Here is a 24026-nt window from a genome sequence, read left to right on the forward strand (position 1 = left end):
CTATAAGTTATATATACTCTTCTACTTCTTATTTATTTTCAAAATGATCATTTTATTATGGTGAATTCCTACAATTCAGTCTATCTGTGTTGACATATTCTTCTGGAGCCTCTTGATCCATTTCATCTATATAGATGAAAACCAATAAATCGTACATTTTAGGAAATGTCCATTAACAGAGTCCTAAACAAATATAGTGATGGATTTTGATGTGAGAGGACAACAAGGGATGGGCTCTCAGTCTAACGGCACCCATTTAAGGCAAAGGATCGATGAAATGCTGAAACGCTGACTTGGATATCTACACTTATTCAAACCTTTCTCTTAGACTAACACCTGTGTGCTCTCGCACTGACTGCAGCTTTTACACAAACACAGCAATGTGGTTTTCACTGCTGAATACTGTGGTTAAAAGCAGGAAGACTAACAGGATTAACATCTTTAACTCTAACTGTCAAAAAAGACAGAATCATCAGATATGTTTTACTATTCACAGCTACAGTATAAAATGTTTACATATTAATAAAAAAGGTGATCATTTTTAGCAGCCTCACCCCTCTGAGTGAAGTGATTGTCTTTGTGCTGAATCTCCTCATAAACGGCCTCAGTCGTCGTCCTGTGTCTCCTCTTAGAGAGAGCTGTGAGTGTAGACAGACAAACCTGCTGTCAGTTCACAACACATGACTGATCACACACTGAATAAGACACAATATGACAGTCTCTGGATCTCTCCTACCTCTCCTCATCACTCTGTTCTGCTGAATCAGTATAAGCAGTGGCACTAAGAGCAGGAAGAGCACAACTCCCAGTACAATCACAAGCACTGGGAAGACAAAGAGAGACGCTGCTGGAGGAGTTTGTAGAGGAGTGACTGATGTTGAGTGAACTGGAGGAGAAACTGAAGGAGAAGCTGATGTTGTTGTGGCAGGAGTAGTGGACACTGACAAATCTGTCAAACAAACAAATGCTTTCAAAATCCTGATTGTCTTAAAATGATCTAAAATTAATTTGTCAGTGTTTTGCTGTGACCTGCACAGATGAGTCCAGCGTGCTCTTTTTGGGAGCAGTCAGTGTGGTTATTCAGGGAGAGAGGACAGTCCCACAGGTGAATCTCATTCCCTCTGCACTCGGCTCTGTTCAGCCACACAACACCTTCACCAGCACCAAAGACTGAATTCCCATCAGCCCTCAGTGCTGCTCCACAACCCAGCTGCCTGCAGACCACCTGAGCATCTCTGATATCCCACTGATCATCACAGACTGAGCCCCACACAGCGTTATGATACACCTCCAGCCTCCCAGAGCACCGGCCCTCTCCTCCACTCAGCCTGAGAGGAAGATACTCTGAAATATACACAGCATACGTCAAATGACTCATCACTATTAATGCACTCAATAATAAAACATAACCTACTCACTTGAACACTGTCTCTGGTGAGGAGATGCTGAACATGTCAGATGACTCTGTGGAGACTCAAGACTCTTTTTCTCTGAGATTAGAACATGTGAAACTCAACAAACCTCCAATTTAGATGGAAACTAAACTTTTAATGTAAACTAAACAAACATTAATGTATTTATGATTTTGGTTTACTGAAAAAAAAATTGAAATTCATTATTAAATTAATTCTTACCAAAGCAAGTGATATTAGCCACCTCGTTATCATAACAGTTGTTCTGGCCCCATGGTAAAGATGGACACTGCCACAATGTTTTGTCATGTTTTCGACATTTAAGATGATCTAACCAATTAGGAGCAGATCTCAGTCCCACTGAATGTCTGGGTTCACTGCCAGATCTTCCACAGTTCAGCTCTTGACAGATCAGACTCGTTGTGTCTCTGTCCATCTGGTTTAAACACACATTTCCCCAGGATCCATTGTAGAAAACCTCCACATTCCCTTCACAGCCTTCAGTTAGCCTGATCTCTTTAAAGTCTAGATAAAAAGTTTTATTTTTAGAAATTACTTTAATGAACTTACTAAAAACTATTTGATTCTAAATTCTACAAGATTATTATCTTTTTTTGTTTGGACATTGAATGTAGCAGCTGCTGGCCAATTATTTGCAATAGGTACTAAAATTGGTGATATTTTACCTGAGCACACGACTCCTACATCCTCCTTGTGATTACAGTCATGTTTTCCCCAGCCTGGAGAAGAGCAGCTCCACAGGGACGTCTCATTCCCCTCACACTCCACCTCATCCAGCCATATGGGTCCAGAACCAGGACCAAACCAGGCTGGTACCTGTTGGTTACTGAGGGCCACTCCACACTGCAGCTGTCTGCACACCACATGGGCATCTTTAATATCCCAGGAGTCATCACACACTGTCCCCCATGAGCCGCTGTGAAAAACCTCCAGCCTCCCTGCACAGTCTCCCCCAGAACCCACCAGCCTGATGGACCCATGACCTGATATTCAGAGAAAGAAAAATACATTATTGATCACTTGCAACTGCAGAATCTGTCCAAATGTTGTTCTTCTCACCAAAGCAGGTGATTGACAGCTGTTGTGTGAAGCTGCAGTTGAGAGTTTGTGGAGAGCTGCAGTTCCCCAGATGAGCTTCACTCCCAGAGCACTGGAAGCCCGTCACACACTCATGACTGTGTTCAGGACTGGATGAAGAGGAGCCATAGAAGTTCAGCACAGAGCCACAGCCCAGCTGTCTGCAGACCACAGAGGATTCAGTGAGACTCCAGGAGTCCAGCAGAACTCTCCTCCAAACCTGATGGATGAAAACTTCCACCTCACCCTCACACTGTCTCTCTCCAGACAACCGCACCAGACCATCATGAAGAGCCAGAGAGGAATCTGAGGAGGTCTCATGTTTTAGGAAAAAAAAAAGTCAGAAGATATGCCTTACATAAAATCTTATGGAATCACTCACTAGAGCAGATGACTCCAACATCTCGTCTATGAGAACATTCAGCTCGACTCCATGAAGAGATGGAACATTCTGAGAGTTTTGTTTCATTCCCGTCACAATCAAACACATCAGCCCAGATTTTACCGCTTCCCTCTCCAAACCAGTCTGATCCCACAACAGACACAGCAATCCCACAATTCAGCTGTCTACAGAGGACACTGGCAGCTCTCATATCCCAGCATGCATCACACACTGTGCCCCACTCATTGAGGAACCGAAGCTCGACTCTTCCAGAACAAGAGTCTGAACCGTTTACCAGCCTGAGATCAGTGTAACCTGAGCAAATGTTATTGAAACAAAAACAAAACATAAAAGTTTAAGAAGACTTTCTCTTCTTTGGATTTTTTTTTTTAATGTGTAAATCACATGTAAAGTAGGATCAAATATTACTCAACCAGAGCATATTACTCCTACAGCAGTTTCATTAGAACAGTGTTTATGTGAAGAGCTGGATGTAGAACAGAATGCAAAGTAAGATTCATCTCCTTGACAATGAAACACTTCTTCCCACATCTTAGTGTCTCCTTTGCCAAAAGCAGCTGCTCCCAGCACCTGTACAGGAGCCCCACAGTCCAGCTCTCTACACACAACCTCTGCATCCTGCTGGTCAAAGGCAGCATCACACACTGACATCCATGTCTTTATTTGAAGTATCTCTAATCTCCCAGCACAAAGATGAGATCCATTAACAAGTCTGGGGAGGCGACCTACATTTTTACATTATATAAATAAATAACATAACTATTTTGTTATTAAGTAAATGACATCTATTCAGTTAAATTCAGTTTTCTCTATCAAGACATTTAGGAAGATTGGACAGACTTACCTGAGCAGATAACTCCAGCATCTTCACCATGATTACAGTTATTTTCACCCCAGCCTTCTGATGTACATTTCTTCAGTGTTTTCTCTGATCCAGTACACTTTACTTCATCCATCCAGATTGGTCCTGAACCTTCTCCAAAATGAGCCACACCAACTGCACGTAACGCTACACCACATTTCAACTCTCTACACACCACTCCAGCAGCTTTAATATTCCAGCCATCATCACACACTGTTCCCCACTGACCTCTATGAAGAACCTCCACTGTACCAGCACAGGGACTGTGACCACCAACCAACCTCACATTGCCTGTACACAACAGACATGAGATTCTTTTGCATAAACATTCATAGGTAATTTATGCTCTCCAAAACTATTCAAATTATTAAAATATATATATATTTTTAAATCTAAGTACAAAGTAAAAATATCCACAGGAAATATAAACAGGTATGTACACAATTAGGTTTTTTAAATGTTAGTTTCTAGTAGATAAGGACCAAATGGGAAAGAAAAAAAAAACTGCAAAAATGTTTTCCGGGTAAAATAATGAAGTTATTTTTACAGCAGCACCTAAAATATTACTTTTCTTGTAAACTGTTTTATTTAATAATTAAAAACAATTTTTTAGGTGGACAATACAGTTATACAATACAATACAATACGATACAAAGAGTGTAAGTACACAGCAGGACCTATAAAAAAAAAACCCTGCCCCATCAGCCACATTCAAGTAAAAACAAACTAAACCTAGTAAATCTGATTTAAAGATAGATAGGTACCACCCATAAAACACTAAATTCTACTTAGGTTAAATATTTTCGCAGAAACTGTTTGGCCCTTTAACTGAAAATTCACCTACCTGCAGTGGTGAGTGTGACAACTGTGGACATAAAGAGGATTGTTAGACAGTTCTTCATCTTTCTCTACTCTAAAACTTCTCATCGACTCTCAGTGATTCTCAAGAAAAGGACTTCTTGTCTCACTCAGGGTGACCTTTTAAGAGTTAACAGACAAAATCACCTAACAGCTTCTGTGCCAAATTTCTCTTCAGAGAGAAGAGTTTTCTTTATTTATATCAAGAGAACATCAGCAGATGAACAGGACTCCTCCTCCATCTCACAGAGTCACTTCACAGAAGAAAGTCGCGAAAGTCAAAATGCTGACATCCCAAGCTGTCATGAGAGTGATTGTGGGAAACACTTTAGTGTACATTCAGCGTCAAAGTCTGACACCTGCAGAGGAGAGATACAAGCACTGATAACTAACTGCTGATTACAAACACTGATATCGACGCTAAACTAAAAAGCACTGGATGATTATCATATGCTAAGAAAAAGAGACATAGAAAACCTACAATTTGTGAAAAACAAAACATTATTTTACAGAATTATACTGAACATAATAGAAAACATAGACATCAATTCAAAACAATTAAATAGGAAGCAAATTTAAAACAAATACTCTCCCCTCCAACAGGGGAGGCCAGTGTTTGGATGGTATTTACATTTTAGATAGGAAGTGCAACCATAGGCATATTCACAAAATCTTTCAAATGAGAAGAAAGATTACTCCAAGAGGTAAATTCTGCTGGGGTACTGTTGCAATGGATATAGATTGGAAAAAGACTTGGCTTTTGCTGAGCAAGTTTTGTATATACAACAAGGTTAAGGAAGTTTATTATTAAATCTACCATGTCAACTACAAAAAATATTCTGATATTGATGAGACTTGCTCATTTTGTGGTCTTATGGAAGAAACAGCTGCCCATTTATGTGTTTATTTATTGTTTGTTTGTTTGTTTGTTTGTTTGTAGCATAACCAATACATTTAAATTCTTGTATTTTTAGCCCAATAAATGGGATTCACAGTGTCTTCTTCAGATATGTTATTTGTTATTTTAAAAATGAAAGCATGTAACGCTTGATGTTTTTTTTGTATACAACATTCTTTATACACAAGCAAAATGGTCAGAGTTCTCTTTGTGTCTTACATTTTTTATTTTTTTATTTAACTCTCTAATTTCATCAGTATAAGACAACAAAAATGATGCATTATGTGGATTTAACCTTAACATTCTGCTTCTCTCTGTCTGTGTATGTAGATCCATTTTTATATATACTGTAAATGTCTTTTTTAGACATACAACCATGTTTTGCCCTAACCATGTACTGTATTATATGTCCTGATAACTTGCAAGTTTATGTTGAAACAGAGATGGCGATAGAGAGGCAAATGTTCCACACTGCAGTTTTAATAAAGAAAAAAAAAAAAAAAAATTCTAAATAACATTGTAAATATCTGCCAAAAAAAAAAAAAACTCTAAACATCACAAAATAGAGAATCATTTTCTATTTTTGCTAAATACACTCATAAGATAAATGCATGTATAATGCATAGCTGTGTGCAATAATCTTTTTTAAAGAATATAACAAAGACCAAAAGAGCAAAAAGCTTTTGACCTTCAGTGATGATATGACAGAGCTTTTTAAAATGATCACATAAATGTCAAAGAACAAAAGAACATATTAAACATCCTGTCTGTTTCATGAATTTGTTCTGTATTTGTTTTAATGTGTGTATCAAAAACGTATCAACTGCAAACTTTGGCTGAATGTAATCGAATTGGTACATTCAAAACTTTTAAATGAAGAGCAACTAAGAGCTGTAAAATGACGTGAGGAGGTGGTGTGGTCACTGACTTAAACAGTCCCTTCATGTTTTCTTGGCTCTCCCCTCAGATAATCATAGCCTGCTGTTAGAAAACAAGAACGAATGTTTGCATTGCATTATAATTTTTTGTTATGAAAAACTAGACATAATCAGTGTGAGGTAAAACAGGTCACAATATCCTACCAGACAGGTCTCAGACATCTTCACTGACATTCATCACATCATCATAATCCTCCAGACCTCCCTCTAATATAAAAGTTTCAGTCATTAATTACATGAATCTCACACTGCACTTCAAAATACACTAATATATTACAATATACAATATAATAATTCTATATAATTAACATAACACTACAGGAAAAGAAAAGAAAAACACTGTACCAGGCTATTTAAACAAATTAAATATGAAACTGACCTGCTTTATTATTATTTGAGAGCTGTCTTATGATGACAACATCATCATAGCTTTCTGATATGTCACCTACAAAAAAAAGAAAAAAAAGAAAAAAAAGTGGCAATCAAATGAATTTAGAATAACATAATAAAATGTACTGCACACAGACAATAATATAAATAAAATATACATGAATATTTAAATAATAATAATTAAAGAAATAAACCTCTAGTATGATGTGTCAGTCCAACTGTGATTATATCATCATAATTCTCTGGTGTTATGTGTTGCTCTTCTAAATGAGTTGAAAGTAAAAACATGGGGGAAAAATGATTTTACTGTTCACATGCTCAGTAGGTTTATTTAACAAAGAGTAATCCTGGGATCAAGTTAAAATTTCACTGACCTGTTGGACCTGTAGTGACATTATTATAGTAAGGTGAGACTCCTATCGCAGATTCTGGGGTGGTAAATAAAAATGAACATTAAAAATAACAATGGACATTGTGCTACAATCTCTTTTACTGCAAAATTGAAAGATAATTATTCCCCTAGCTAGCGAGCCTAAAAAATTAAAAAGTTGAACTACATAGGAGGAAAAAACACATGCTGTGCATTGTGGTCTGATCTCCTGATTTCATTTACAATATTAATAATTTACTGGAATGCACTAAGAATCTCTTGTTTGTCGTGCCAAATCCTTATGTGTCTTACCAGGTTTGATTTCACATGGATACTTTAAAATGTCATCATAATCGTCTCCTCTTTTTACTTCTAATCTAATCAGTTGTGTTTATTCAAATGTTTCTAAAGCAGGTAAATACAATATTTATTATCTTAAAATGTCAGAAAACTCTTGGAAATATTATCACTTATTGTTAATGAAAATGAACACTTTTAGGACAAGGCAACGTATGTATTACTCTGTTGATTATTCTTTATTTATTTCATTTAAAATGAAATATGGATTATGGTATGTTCTAAATTGTGTTTGTATTTTTATATTGAACATATATAGCATTCAATAATGTTAACTGGCTAAGTAAATGTTTTCAATTAATTTCATATTCTGTATGCTACATTATTACATTTTATTCCTCTAACCTGAAAGAAACTCATCAGCATCTTCATACCCAGAGTGCTGTTGTTCAGAAAAGACACTTCCTGTTATTGGGAAGAAGAACCACATAAATATGTTTACAATCACAAATGGAACATATGACACTATAATATTTATAATGATATGCAAGGTCACACCCTTACAAAAATTAGCCATGATATTTGTAGTTAAACCATGGTAACCACAAATTAATCACAGATTCAGTACACTAACCATACCTGTAGTTCAGCCACGGTATTTGTAGAAAAACTGTGGTTATACAAATGGCAATCAATTCACCCAAAACACTACACTTTTACTATTATAAAACCATGGTTAACTGGTAAGGGCACAAATGAATCAATGAGATTCACTCCACTCACCCAAGTATTACCCTGTTGATCTCAACACATCAGACAGTAGAACACTTACTTACCCCTCTGAGTGAAGTGATTGTGTCTGTGCTGAATCTCCTCATAAACGGCCTCAGTCATCGTCCTGTGTCTCCTCTTAGAGAGAGCTGTGAGTGTAGACAAACAAACCTGCTGTCAGTTCACAACACATGACTGATCACACACTGAATAAGACACAATATGACAGTCTCTGGATCTCTCCTACCTCTCCTCATCACTCTGTTCTGCTGAATCAGTATAAGCAGTGGCACTAAGAGCAGTAAGAGCACAACTCCCAGTACAATCACAAGCACTGGGGGGAATGGAGGAGTTTGTGGAGGAGAGACTGATGTTGAGCGCACTGGAAGAGAAACTGGAGGAGAAGCTGATGATGATGTGGTAGGAGTAGTGAACACTAAATTTGGCAAATCTGCAAAAAAAAAAAAAAAAAAAAATCATGAATGTCTTAAATACACAAATATTATTAGCTCTAAAATGATCAAATTAATATTATTCCTTAGTGTTTTGCTGTGACCTGCACAGATGAGTCCAGCGTGCTCTTTGCGGGAGCAGTCAGTGTGGTTATTTAGGGAGAGAGGACAGTCCCACAGGTGAATCTCATTCCCTCTGCACTCGACTCTGTTCAGCCACACAACACCTTCACCAGCACCAAAGACTGAATTCTTATCAGCCCTCAGTGCTGCTCCACAACCCAGCTGCCTGCAGACCACCTGAGCATCGCTGATGTCCCACTGATCATCACAGACTGAGCCCCACACAGCGTTATGATACACCTCCAGCCTCCCAGAGCACCGGCCCTCCCCTCCACTCAGTCTGAGAGGAAGATGATCTAAAACACACACATCAAAGACAAGGAGACAGCAAAGTGCTGACAAAATAGTTTAATCTACAAATGTTTACGTGGATTAAATCCTCTTGGTGCCCCCAGAACAAAATTACATTATATTTGGCTGTCACGATTCTCCATCAGATAAACTAACCTGAACACTGTCTCTGGTAGGGGACTGTGGAGCATGTCAAATAGCTTCTTAGGGACTCATGACTTACATTTTCTGTACACAAGATAATTCAATATTGTACTACAGTAAATATGCAATTTGTTTATTTACTCATGAATGTTAAAGGATTGATGCTGTTTATTCAACGACAGAAATTGTATCAGTCTTACCTGAGCAGGTGATTTTGACCACTTTATCCCTATCACAGGTATTCTGTCCCCAGGGTGAAGACGGACACTGCCATAGACTTGAATCATGTTGTCGACATGTAACTTTATTCAGCCAGTTATGAGCTGTTTCCACTTTTGTTGTAGAATCAGACAAAATACCAGACTTTCCACAGTTCAACTCTTGACAGATCAGACTCACTGTGTCTCTGTCCATCTTATGGTAGCACACATTTCCCCAGGATCCATTGTAGAAAACCTCCACATTCCCTTCACAGCCATCAGTTAACCTGATCTCTTTAAACTCTATACAGAAATTTCAGTATATTTTAATAATCTCAATTCGTTTTGTTTTTATTGTATTCATTTGAAGTTTAATTTAATTATATAGCATGTTTACCTGAGCACACGACTCCTACATCCTCCTTGTGATTACAGTCATGTTTTCCCCAGCCTGGAGAAGAGCAGCTCCACAGGGACGTCTCATTCCCCTCACACTCCACCTCATCCAGCCATATGGGTCCAGAACCAGGACCAAACCAGGCTGGTACCTGCTGGTTACTGAGGGCCACTCCACACTGCAGCTGTCTGCACACCACATGGGCATCTTTAATATCCCAGGAGTCATCACACACTGTCCCCCATGAGCCGCTGTGAAAAACCTCCAGCCTCCCTGCACAGTCTCCCCCAGAACCCACCAGCCTGATGGACCCATGATCTGATATTCAGAGAAAGAAAACATATTATCTATCACTAACAACATAACAATCTGCCCAAATGTTATTTTTCTCACCAAGGCAGGTGATGGACAGCTGTTGTATGGAGCTGCAGTTGAGAGTTTGTGGGGAGCTGCAGTTTCCCAGATGAGCTTCACTCCCAGAGCACTGGAAGCCCGTCACACACTCATGATTGTGTTCAGGACTGGATGAAGAGGAGCCATAGAAGTTCAGCACAGAGCCACAGCCCAGCTGTCTGCAGACCACAAAGGATTCAGTGAGACTCCAGGAGTCCAGCAGAACTCTCCTCCAGACCTGATGGATGAAAACTTCCACCTCCCCCTCACACTGTCTCTCTCCAGACAACCGCACCAGACCATCATGAAGAGCCAGAGAAGAACCTGGGGAGAACTCATGTTTTACGAGAAAAAAAAAAGTTGGAGCATATGCCTTACATAAAATCTTATGGAATCACTCACCAGAGCAGATGACTCCAACATCTCGTCTATGAGAACGTTCAGCTCGACTCCATGAAGACAAGGAACATTCAGAGATTTTTATTTCATTCCCGTCACAATCAAACACATCAGCCCAGATTTCACCACTTCCCTCTCCAAACCAGTCTGATCCCACAACAGACACAGCAATCCCACAATTCAGCTGTCTACAGAGGACACTGGCAGCTCTCATATCCCAGCATGCATCACACACTGTACCCCATTTACTGAGGAAACGAAGCTCCACTCTTCCAGAACAAGAGTCTGAACCATTTTCTAGATTGAGATCTGTGTAACCTGAACAAAAATATATTAAAATGATTTTTAAATTCTTTAATTTAATTTTAAATCTTTGATTAAATTTATTTATTCATTTTATAATAAGACACCACGAGGATAAACTGCAAATACACAGCCTGTACATCTGCCTCTAGAGTCTGTTTTGGCTATATTTGAGAAGGGTGGCAATATTAGTAGAAAGCACTGTGTACAGTAAGACAGTAAGAGATGCCAACTATTCATACTTAACCAAAACATATAACTCCCACATCATTGCCATGAAAACAGTTGTTCTTGCTTGAAGATAGATGTGGACAGAAATATATTTGAGATTCATTTCCTCTGCACTGAATCTCTTGTGTCCACATCTGAGTGTCTCCTTTGCCAAAAGCAGCTGCTCCCAGCACCTGTACAGGAGCCCCACAGTCCAGCTCTCTACACACAACCTCTGCATCCTGCTGGTCAAAGGCAGCTTCACACACTGACATCCATATGTCCCCATGAGACACCTCTAACCTTCCAGAGCAAAGGTTAGGTCCATCAATAAGTCTAGAATTTTTATGATCTGTTTTAGTAATATATTTGGCAAAATATCACATTAGATTGTTTTTTCACCAATAATTTACTGCAAAAGTGTTATATTACCTTAAATTACCACAATTGAAAGTTTTACCTGAGCAGATGACTCCAGCATCACTATTGTGATTACAGTGTGCATTAGCCCATCCTATTGATCTACAGTTCTTCAGTGTGGACTCTGATCCAGTACACCTGATATTATTCATAAAGATTGGTCCTGATCCTGGTCCAAATTGAGCATCACCTAGAGCATCTACAGGTTCTCCACAGTCCAGCTCTCTACACACCACTGCAGCATCAGCCATATCCCAATAATCGTCACACACTGTTCCCCACTGACCTCTGTGATGAACCTCCACTCTACCAGCACAAGGACTGTGACCACCAACCAGCCTTACATTTACACTGTCTGTACAAAGAATGAGACATGGAGAGGAAGGGAGAGAGAAAGAAAGAACGTGATCAAAGAATCACAAAAAAGTGTGATTTTTTTATACTTCTTCAACCTGAGTATTGAAATTAGTTCCAACCTGCACACACCAGTCCAACATTACTGTCACAAGAACAGTTGTTTTTATTTGACAGTGATTTTGGACAGAGGTGAATCTGAGATTCATTTCCTCTGCACTGAATCTCTTGTGTCCACATCTGAGCATCTCCTTTGCCAAAAGCAGCTGCTCCCAGCACCTGTACAGGAGCCCCACAGTCCAGCTCTCTACACACAACCTCTGCATCCTGCTGGTCAAAGGCAGCTTCACACACTGACATCCACGTCTGATTATGGAGCATCTCTAACCTCCCAGAGCAATGAGCCCCCTTAAACAGTCTCACATCTGAGCAACAAACAGATAAAAACATATAGATTATTATTTTTACCCAGAAATTATTTATCTGCTATATTATTAAATAATAATAAATTTAAATAATTCAAAAATAATAACATTTTCTGTATTTCTCTCTATAGGCAGTGCTCTGCTCTAGCTTAAACTTGAAGCACTGTTGAATCTTTTAATAAATTGCTTGAGATGTTCATAATTTTAAGTGATTCTGGATAAAAGCATTTTCTAAATGACAAATTAAAATGTGGATTATCAGTAATGTAATGATAAAAGGTTTGGGCCTGTTTACTTGAGCAGATTACTCCAGCATCTTTACTATGACCACAGTTGTCTTTTCCCCAACCTCTTGATCCACAAATCTTCAGTGTTGACTCTGAACCTGTACACCTAATGTAATTTATCCAGATTGGTCCTGATCCTGGTCCAAAATGAGCATCACCCAGAGCATCTAGAGGTTCTCCACAGCCCAGCTCTCTACACACCACTGCAGCATCAACCATATCCCAGTGATCGTCACATACTGTTCCCCACTGACCTCTATGAAGAATCTCCACTCTACCAGAACAGCGATTGTTACCACCAACCAGCCTCACATTTACACTGCCTGTATTTTGAACAGAGAGAGAAAGAGATTAATGAATAATGAGAAAAATATAAAAAGTAATAACATACTTTATTACTACATTAATGTTTAATCTGCTTTAGATTTGAATGTGAGGGAAATAGTTCCAACCTGCACACACCAGTCCAATATTGTTGTCAAGAGAACAGTTGTGTTTGTGTGATGTTGATGTTAGACAGAAGTTAATCTGAGATTCATTTCCTCTGCACTGAATCTCTTGTGTCCACATCTGAGTGTCTCCTTTGCCAAAAGCAGCTGCTCCCAGCACCTGTACAGGAGCCCCACAGTCCAGCTCTCTACACACAACCTCTGCATCCTGCTGGTCAAAGGCAGCGTCACACACTGACATCCACACCTGATTATAACGTATCTCTAACCTCCCAGAGCAGCGAGAACCTCCAACCAACCTGACACCTAAAGACAAAAAATAGACACTTACCATAGATTATTCATGTATATATTTATTTATTTGAAAAAAAAAATAATAAAAAAAAAAAATAATAAAAATAAGTAATAAGTTCTGAGTTTTGGAGAGGCTCACTTGAACAGATTACAACAGCGTCTTGTAAATGATTGCAGTAATTATTTCTCCATCCTGCTGACATACAGTTCTTCAATGTAGACTCTGATCCAGAACATAACACAGTACTCATCCAGATTGGTCCTGATCCCGGTCCAAAGTGAGCATCACCCAGAGCATCTACAGGTTCTCCACAGTCCAGCTCTCTACACACCACTGCAGCATCAGCCATATCCCAATAATCGTCACACACTGTTCCCCACTGACCTCTGTGATGAACCTCCACTCTACCAGCACAACGATTGTGACCACCAACCAACCTCACATTCAAACGGTCTGTACAATGAACAGAGAGAATGAGACAAAAAGAGACAGTGAGGAAGGGAGAGAGAAAGAAATAGTGAGATAAAATAATCACACAATTGGTGGATGGTCATACTTTGAAACATTTTATATCTGGGGATTGGAATTTGTTCTAACCTGCACACACCAGTCCAACATCTTTGTCATGAGAACAGTTGTTTTCATGTGATGGTGATGTTGGGCAGAGGTGAATTTGAGATTCATTTCCTCTGCACTGAATCTCTTGTGTCCACATTTGAGCGTCTCCTTTGTCAAAAGCAGCTGCTCCCAGCACCTGTACAGGAGTCCCACAGTCCAGCTCTCTACACACAACCTCTGCATCCTGCTGGTCAAAGGCAGCATCACACACTGACATCCACGTCTGATCATGAAGTATCTTTAACTTCCCAGAGCAACGAGAACCTCCAACCAGCCTGACTTCTGAAAAAAAAAAAGCAGATAGTCTATTTTGAACTCACACGGTGGAAAAAGTGCTTATTTTACACAGGGGTTGGGGGTGTGGGGATTAATCAATTATTGTACCTCTAACAAGAATGTCAATATTTTATCAATTTTAATCTAAATTAACTATAAGTTCTCAAAAGAAATCAAAAGTAGCTCATAAGTTGCAGATTTAGGAGAAAATCATATAAATAATGTCCGTGTCAGTCCTAAATTTAGGAATCCTAAATGTTTGTGCTAAGAGTATTTCACAAAGCGTTTCAGCGCTAAAACTAGCTCCTAAATCTGTGAAACATTAGAAGAAGTGAAGAGCACTCCTAAGACCAAATCACAAACTATCCTCCCTTCTGAAAAAAAAAAAAAAAAATTCTTAGAGTGTTTTTCAACATATTCCATTAGGATTTAGTGATTTTAATAAGCCAACAATAGAAGCTGACCAATATCCAGCAGAGACCAACAGGCACCATTACAGTTACCATTAAACCAGTACAAAACCCATTATAACTTGGGCTGCACGATTAATCGCACGATGTTTTGAGGTGCGTTTAGTCAATGAAGCCGGTACTTTGATTAGTAGTAAATCTCCATCACGTGCGTTCCGCTGGAGCGGCAATTAATACACAGAGACATAAATCACTGACAAGCTACGCCAAATCGCGCTAAAATTCTGTTATTGTTTTCATTTATTTTATGTTTTTTTATTTTTTTTTTATTTTTTTTAGCAGGGCTAAAATGGCTGTTGCCGGCAATCTGCCTTGAAATGTACACATTTTAGAAATACATTAGTAACACTTAACCTGCATTTTAAAATCTTTATCTTTAGAATCTGGTATATTTTTTACTTTTAAACCTTTATTTGAATATGGCAACATAATATCGTGCCCTACAATATTTTTATGAATAAATCTGACAGAGATCTTTTCCCTATCAGCAAATCACTGTGTGCATAATTAGTATGTTGATCATCCATAGCAACAAGGTCAACTCTGCCCTTACTCTAAGCTTAAAACTTCTCTCTATTCCTTAGTAAAAGTGTCTTAGCAGCTTTGTGAATAGGTTTTTAAGAGAAAACTCTAAAAACTTTTACTGCTACTACTGATAAAATGTTTTGTGAATATGGGCCCAGATGTCTAAAGAAACATGATACATATATGTAGACTATAGGGTTTATTTACCAGATTCGTTACCAGTTCGTTACCAGACAGATGTATTAAATAATCAAATATTTTTATTTAAATATTCAATAATTTCTTTCTTCTGTTGAACACAAAATATATTTTAAAATAAATGTTGGTAACCAAAGAGTTGCCTTTAATGTCATATTTCTTCAAAAGTCAATGTGGACTTTTTGGTTACCAACTTTCTTAAAAAGAAATTTTTTGTTCAATAGAAGAAAAAAAACTTGATACATTAAAGGGCTGGAAGAAAAGAAATTGGGTATACACTAAATGACAAGGTAAACACATACATTACAAAAATTTTAAGTCGTTTCACACAAAAACATACAAAGAAACAAATGCCTCATTGCTAAGAAACAAGAGAAGCATGACAAATGAAAACAAAATGGGTTTTAAAATAGTCTCAAAATAGCAAAGACAGCTAACAAACTAAATACATGCATATATACATACAAAAGTCTGTACCCATCATACACTGTGCATTTTTCAGTGAAAACTGCCGGTCTTAATTCATGCAACAGTTAATTCATGCATTCATGTCGTCAAGGTTAGATTATTGTAATGTTTTATTGGTTCAAAATTCAACAGCTAGAATTTTTACTAGAACAAGAAAATATGACCATATTAGCCCGGTTCTGTCAACTCTGCACTGGCTCCCAATTGAACATCATATATATTGCTAATTACTTATAAAGCGCTGAATGGTTTAGCACCTCACTAATTGAGCAAACTCATAGTCCTTCACGTCTGCTGCATGTGCTCTCAAAACTTTGGCCATTTAGTAATATCTAGTATAATACGATATATATAATATGATCCTAATATCAAAATCAATGGCTGGCAGAAGATCCTTTTCTTATTTAGCGTCCAAACTCTGGAACAATCTACCTAATAATAATAATAATAATAATAATAATAATAATAATAATAATAATAATAATAAAACCTCTTTTAAACAATATAAACAAATTTAGGTCTTCAGGAGCAGCTTACCTGAGCAGATGACTCCAGCACCTTCATTATAGTCACAGCTATTGTGACCCCACCCTGATGACCCACAGTTTCTCAGTGTAGACTCTGATCCAATGCATGCAACATATTTCATCCAGATTGGTCCGGACCCTGGTCCAAAATGAGCATCACTCAGAGCATCTACAGGTTCTCCACAGTCCAGCTCTCTACACACCACTGCAGCATCAGACAAATCCCAGAAATCACCACATACTGTTCCCCACTGACCTCTGTGATGAACCTCCACTCTACCAGCACAGCGACTGTGACCACCAACCAACCTCACATTCAAATGGTCTAATATATTAAAGAAAATGAGAGACAGAGAGAGAGAGAGAGAGAGAGAGAGAGGACCACATTTAAAAACTGTTACTTAGTATATGAATACTTTGTCATCTGAAACACCACATTAGAGTCAAGTTTAAATCCAAACAATTAAAGAACACAATGTTCTGACCACTTAAGATAATGTGTGGAAATAATATTTCTTTATTACTTACCAGCTGTGATGTGTATTAAAGGTGAAGACAGTAAAATGAGTGTCAGACATCTTCCCATCATCCTCATCATGATTAACTCAACACCCAGTAAAAGCTTCTCTGCACTAATGATACAGAAGTACAGGCATCCCCTTAATGAGAGAGAAAGAGGCCCAACACCCTCCAATCACACTCGTTATTACCTTATTAGTCACAACAGAGGAAATCATCAAACAACTTCACTGACAAATCAGAAGACGCTTTTCTGCTTTTCTCCACATATATCAAAACTGTCAGTTCTGATAAAGACCTCCTACTTCCCACCCATAAATATGCTTTTCTGAGGGGGAGAAATACAAAAATAAACTGTGAAGTCTGACAGGAGAGAGTAAACTCTCCAGTTTATTTATAGCATCAAAGCCAAACACCTGCAGAGATGAGATCAAAAATCAGAATCACTGATAACAAACTGCTCACTACAAAAATCCAAAAACACTATTAGTTTATACATTTATTCATACATTTCAATCAATCTTTTTTTTTCTTTTTAGTCAATATATTTATCACATACCCTGCCTTTTGTCTGTTTATTACAAAGCTATAAATGAAATTTCTACAGTATTTGTAGAATTATTTTAGAAAAATAGTATTTACATTTACATTTACATTTATTAATTTAGCAGACGCTTTTATCCAAAGCGACTTACAATAGGGGAATACAACAAGTGATTCATCCTAAGGAGGCAGATCAACATAGGAAGTGCTCAAAAATACCCTATATCAGGCGTTGTTCGATGAGTACAGGCTAGAAAGGGAAGATCAAGAAAGAGAGGAGAACATAGGTTTTTTTTTTTTTATTGAGTCAAAATAGTGTCGAAAAAGATGGGTTTTCAGCAGTCGCTTGAAAGCTGTTAAGGAGTCTGCATTCCGGATAGGGGTGGGAAGATCATTCCACCAGGCAGGGACGTTGAATGAGAATGTTCTGGAGAGTGATTTCATTCTCAGACTTCTGGAGGGAGTGTAGATGCCTAGTGGTGAATGGAGGTAAGCAGGTGATGAGCCGGTGGCTGTCGTATAAGCCAACATCAGTGTCTTGAATTTGATGCGAGCCGTAACCGGTAGCCATTGCAGGGATATGAAGGGAGGTGTGACATGGGACTTCTTGGGCTCATTGAAGACCAGCCGTGCTGCTGCATTCTGAATCATTTGTAGAGGCCTGATTGTACATGCTGGAAGACCGGCTAAAAGAGCATTGCAGTAGTCTAGCCTGGAGATGACCAGGGCCTGGATGAGGAGTTGTGCAGCATGCTCTGTTAGGAAGGACCTGATCTTTCTGATGTTGTGCAATGCAAACCTGCAGGATCAAGCTGTTTTAGCTATGTGGTCTTTAAAAGTCAATTAGTCATCAAAGATTACACCAAAATTTCTAGCTGAAGTCGATGGGGTAATTGTTGATGAACCTAACTGGATGGAGAAGTCATTGTAAAGTTGGAGTGGCAGGAAAGACAAGGAGCTCATTCTTAGCTAGATTGAGCTGTAGATGGTGTTCCTTCATCCATGCTGAGATATCCGCCAGGCAGCCTGAGATCCGTGCAGCTACTGATGGATCATCTGGTTTGAATGAAAAGATAGAGCTGTGTGTCATCAGCATAGCAATGGTAGGAGAAGCCATGCGCCTGTAGGATGGGGCCCAGAGATGTGGTATATATGGAGAAGAGGAGGGATCCAAGAACTGATCCCTGAGGAACCCCAGTGACCAGCTGATGAGTTTTGGATACCTCCCCTCCCCAGGCCACTCTGAAAGACCTACCAGAGAGGTAGGATTTGAACCAGCGAAGTGAAGTCCCTCTGATGCCCAGCGATGAGAGGGTGAACAGGAGGATCTGATGATTCACCGTGTCAAAAGCTGCCGATAGGTCCAGCAAGATGAGTACTGATGATTTGGAAGCAGCTTTTGCAGTCCGCAAGGCTTCAGTGACAGACAGTAGCGCAGTCTCAGTTGAATGGCCACTCCTGAACTCTGACTGGTTAGCATCCAATAGATTGTTCAGTGAGAGAAATAGAGATAGCTGGTTGAAAACGGCTCTTTCCAGTGTCTTTGCTATGAATGGAAGGAGAGAGACAGGTCTGTAGTTGTCTATGAGCAGAGGTGGAAAGTAACGAATTACATTTACTCGCGTTACTGTAATTGAGTAGGTTTTTTGTGTACTTCTACTTTTTAGAGTCACTTTTAAATTTTGTAATTTTACTTTTACTTAAGTACATTTTGATTTAAGTATTATACTTAACTACATTTTAAATATCATCCGTTACTGAGTAAAAATAAATAAATAAAAAATAATACTAAAAAAATTAATTTAAAAAAAATGTGCGTGGAGGGAAGGAGGAGATCGCGCACCGGAAACTACTGATTGCTTGGTGAGCGGGAGAACAAACGCAGCGTGCTAACTCAAGAAAGATGGAGACGGACAGTTGTGCAGACTTACATCTCTCAGCTTCATGCATGAAGCAAACCGTCGCGCTAATGTCAAGGTAATAACAAACTTGCGCGTACCTAATGTATAACACTGGTGTAAATCAGAGTCGTACATTCGGCACGCATAAGTCCGCTATTGATTCACAAACTATGCGCGCTCTCTGGGCTCTGATCCCTATCGTATTTTTGCGTCAAAACATTTGCCTAGTTGTCCAAATTACTGTCCTGTGAGTGTTTTATAATGAATGCTCACCCATCGAAGAGGAGTGAGGCTCGGTGTTTATGAGCATTTTTTAATGGAAAAAGTAGATATTCAGTCAGTCAAGTTCAAAAGGGATAGGTTTAGTGGTCTTTTGGCATCTCCCTGTCCTGTTTGGTAAGGCAGGTTCACTTATTTAAGAAAAAGTACTCTGAAGTTGTAAAGAATGTCTGAAGTAAGGAATTCAGGAGGTTTAAATCTGTATATATAACTTTTAAAAAGTTAGAATTTAGCAGAGGTTTTCTTTAAAGGTTATAAGGTATATTTAAAGTTTTAATTTAAAGTTTGTTTGAATTTTGAGTTTTTTATAACATGCAGTAGAACAATAATAAGGCAAAACAAATGTTTTGGTTAATAAAAAAGACTTAAAAATAAATACTTTTCTCTTTACTGCGGAAGTAAATAAGTAAATAAATAAATAAGATAATAATAAATAAGAGGACATGTCTGGCATAGAGGGGCCTTGCAAAATTGAACGTAGAAGGAGGGGGGGCCCCGCAGTAAAAAAAGGTTGGGAAACCCTGCTCTACTGAATTCACAGTTTATGCCACATTCAGTGGTTGTGATGCTTAAAGTTTTATGGGATTATTTGCCTAAAAAATTCCCTAAATGTTTTATATGGTTATTTTTTTATTGTATCTTATTTATTTGTTTTTATTGCACTTTAATTTGTAAAGTTGTTTCCTCAAATAAAAACAACCAGGTTGAGAATTATATCCCCTTGTTTTTTTTTTAATAACACTTGAATCTCCCACCCAGCACTGCTGTTCAAAAAAAAAAAAAAAAAAAAAAAAATTACTCACTAAATTTTACTCAGAGTAAAATTTTAAATGAGTTACTTTTTACTTTTACTTGAGTAGATTAATTAAAAGTACTTGACCAGTACTTTTACTTGTACTTAAGTAAAATTTCATTGAAGTAACAGTACTTTTACTTGAGTAGCATATTTTATTACTCTTTCCACCTCTGTCTATGAGTGAAGTGTTAAGTTTAGGTTTTTTGAGCAGTGGGGTTACCCGGGCCTGCTTAAATGGAGTGGGGAAAGTGCCTGTGAGAAGAGATGTGTTGATGATGTGTGTGAGCGCTGGTAGGATTGTAGAAGAGATTGCTTGGAGAAGGTGAGAGGGAATGGGATCTAAAGGACATGTCGTCGGATGGCTGGAGAGGAGAAGTTTGGTTACTTCTGCCTCAAAATGGGGACGGAAGGAGAAGAGGGAAGTTTCAGCCGTGGGTGTGGTCAGTTTTAGTTCCTGTGTATGTGGAGCTGAGAACTTATTACTGATGGATGTAGTTTTGTCTGTAAAGAATGTGGCGAAATCATCAGCTGTTATAGAAGTGGTGGGAGGTGGTGGAGGGGGACAGAGCAGTGAATTAAAAGTTTTGAAAAGGTTGCGTGTGTCCGGAGCATTGTTGATCTTGTTGTGGAAGTATGAAGATTTATGGACTTGGGTTGAGAAAGATGAAAGCAGAGACTGATACATACTCAAGTCAGATGGATCCTTAGATTTATGCCATTTTCTCTCGGCTGCTCTACGTATGCTCACAAAGAACATCGGATAACCAGGGGTTCGAAGGAGCAGCCCGTGCTGGCCTGGAGGAGAGAGGGCATATATCATCTAGACAAGAAGTAAGAGTGGAGCATAAGGTGTCGGTTGCTGCATTAGTATCCAGGGATGAGAAGTGGGTTGGAGAGGGAAGAGAGGAGGATACTAAGGGGGAAAGGTGGGAGGTTGTGAGAGAACGTAGGTTTCGTCTAAAAGTAACAGGTAGAGGGGTTGGGGGCACACAAGTAGCAAGATGTAGGTTAAGTGTAATGAAGAAGTGGTCAGAGATGTGAAGGGGTTTGACCGAGATGTTGTCTGTACTACAATTGCGTGTGTAAATGAGATCAAGTTGGTTGCCAGATTTATGAGTGTATGTAGTGATAATGCATTTTAGATCAAATGAAGCTAGGAGTGAATGGAAGTCTGCAGCATAGGGTTTGTCAGTGTGAATGTTGAAACCCCAAAAGACTAGAAGTGGGCTGCCATCCTCTGGAAATGAGGACAGTAGCCCATCCAGCTCTAAGAAGATGCCAAGTTGACTAGGAGGGCGGTAAATTACCACAACATGGAGTTTGATAGGAGATGTTACAGTGATTGAATGAGATTAGAATGAGTTGTAATTGCATAGAGGAGAATGGGTTGAGTATTTCCAGTTGTTAGAAATGAGCAAACCAGTACCGCCACCCTGCCGAGTTTGACGAGGGGTGTGAGAGAAGGAGAAGTTATTAGACAGAGCGGCTGGGGTTGCTGAGTCTTCTGGACGAATCCAGGTCTCAGTCAAGCCTAGGATGCTCAAGACAGATTGCAAAGAAAAGGCTGAAATGAAGTCAGCTTTGTTGACAGCTGACTGACAGTTCCAAAGCCCAACCGTAAAAGAGAAAGGTTGAGTGGAAGAGGTGTCGATAGGACGCAGGTTAGAAAGATTGCGTCGACGTGTGCGTGTGATGTTAGAGCGATGTGTAGAGAGCACCGGAATGAATTGGAAACACATGATAGAGGAGGACAGAAAGAAGAGTGAAATAAAGGAAAAGAATACCTAAGTGCGTTGTCGGATTCGTTGCTCGGATAAGTCGCGCAGGACAAGTCGCTGATACGACGCTAATAAATACACCACCAATCAATACTTTCCAGAGAACAGCTGGGGACGCCTCCTTGGCTGAGTGAGCCCGCAAATGGCTCTAACCGAAACTAAACACACTTCGCACTTTTAAGCGCGCTCAGGAAGGGAACAATATCAAGAACAAAAGCTTCCCTTGGCCGTCGGCTCAGTATTTTAATTTGAATAAGTGCAATCGAAACTACAATTTCAAACGAAAACACTAGCAAGAAAAATATACAGAAAAAAAAATTACTTTTTTCTAGCTCAATTTATATACAAACGAATAAGTAAATAAACAGAAACAAGGACGTGTTATCTAGTAGCAACTAAGCGTAACAATGGCCTATAGAAAAAACAGTATTTAAGTACTCACTTGCGCGCTTTTAAAAATACTTTTTAAAAAAGTATTTTTTTCTTTCCCTAGATAGTTTAACAACTTTAACTGCATTCTGTCTGTGGTTGATGATATTCTAACTTAGGAGCAATTTATGAATTCCTAGTTCCATCAAAGGAATATAAGCAATGCCAGAAGGTTTGGTCCAACTAATTATAGATCACGTTTAGTAAGGGTAGCATTATATATCCTGCTTTGTGTTTGGGTGGTGTTGACATTTTACATAGGAAGTGCAACAACAGGCATATTCACAAAACATTTCAAATGAAAAGAAAGATTACTTCAAGAGGCTAATTGGGGTACTGTTGTAATGGATATAGATTGGGAAACAACAACAACAAACAAACAAACAAACAAACAAAAAAAGAGGCTTTTGCTGAGCATGTTTTGTATATCCAACAAGGTTAAGGAAGTTTAATATAAAACAAATCTAATATTGAGGAGACTTGCTCATTTTGTGGTCTTATGAAGGAAACAGCTGCCGATTTATGTATGTATTTATTTTTTGTTTGTAGCAACATTTTTAGTCCAACAAATGGGATTCACAGTCTTATCTTCAAATATATTATTTGTTATTATGAAAACATCTCTTGATGTTTTTTTTGTATGCAAAATGTTTTATTTACAAGAAAAAAAATGGTTAAAGTTCTCTTTGTGCCTTACATTTTAAATTGTATTTTTAAATTTAATGCTCTAATTATATCCGTCAGACTTGTATGCTTTAAATGCATCTTAATATTTTGCTTCTCTCTGTCTGTGTATGGAGATCCATTTTATATACTATAAATTGTCTTGTTAGACATAGAACCATGTTTTTCCCTTATCATGTAAGTTTATGTTTCAAAGATAGGTGGCGATACAGAGGCAAATGTTCCACAATGCAGCTTGAATAAAGAAATAGATTTTCTGGATCTTTGAAATCATTTATTATTGTAGTCTAAATAACATTGTAAATATCTGAGAAAAAAAATAACAAAAGAGAGAATATTTTTATTTTTTTGCTAATTGCCTCATAAGACATACATTTACACTACATAGCCATGTGCAATAATCTTTTCTTTCAAAAGAATATAAGAGCAAAAGAGCAAAAAGCATGTTGGTGATTTTGTTCTGAAGGTGATGTTCAGTGATGATATGAGATAGAGGTTTTTAAAATCACATAAATGTCAAAATACAAGAGAACTGTCTGTTTTATAAATTTGTTCTACATAGTAAATCTATCAACA

The 24026-nt window shown here is 38.3% G+C and overlaps 2 protein-coding genes and 1 pseudogene across 2 annotated transcripts; all 3 read right to left on the bottom strand.

Moving 5' to 3' along the window:
* Positions 1 to 364: 364 nt before the first annotated feature.
* Positions 365 to 10910, bottom strand: LOC141332755 (scavenger receptor cysteine-rich type 1 protein M130-like). Its single transcript, XM_073837717.1, has 23 exons — positions 10700 to 10910; positions 10298 to 10621; positions 9905 to 10222; positions 9508 to 9810; positions 9320 to 9391; positions 8854 to 9168; positions 8545 to 8748; positions 8363 to 8446; positions 7932 to 7991; positions 7234 to 7287; positions 6849 to 6914; positions 4620 to 4640; positions 3758 to 4066; positions 3443 to 3587; positions 2893 to 3191; positions 2493 to 2816; positions 2099 to 2416; positions 1635 to 1937; positions 1419 to 1490; positions 1030 to 1344; positions 737 to 949; positions 555 to 638; positions 365 to 402 (listed from the first exon to the last, which is right to left on the bottom strand). The coding sequence occupies exons 1-23, from the start codon at positions 10908 to 10910 to the stop codon at positions 365 to 367; spliced, it is 4452 nt and encodes a 1483-aa protein (XP_073693818.1).
* Positions 10911 to 11241: 331 nt separating this feature from the next.
* On the bottom strand, positions 11242 to 12364 carry LOC141332756 (scavenger receptor cysteine-rich type 1 protein M130). The gene is given in 2 exon segments (XM_073837718.1): positions 11242 to 11984; positions 12106 to 12364. Coding segments are annotated over 2 exon segments (1002 nt in total).
* A 28-nt stretch (positions 12365 to 12392) lies between these two features.
* LOC141332757 (scavenger receptor cysteine-rich type 1 protein M130-like) lies at positions 12393 to 18154 on the bottom strand (annotated as a pseudogene).
* Between the last annotated feature and the right edge of the window lie 5872 nt (positions 18155 to 24026).

This window comes from Garra rufa, chromosome 4 (assembly GCF_049309525.1).
Source record: "Garra rufa chromosome 4, GarRuf1.0, whole genome shotgun sequence".
Taxonomy (NCBI): Eukaryota; Metazoa; Chordata; class Actinopteri; order Cypriniformes; family Cyprinidae; genus Garra; species Garra rufa.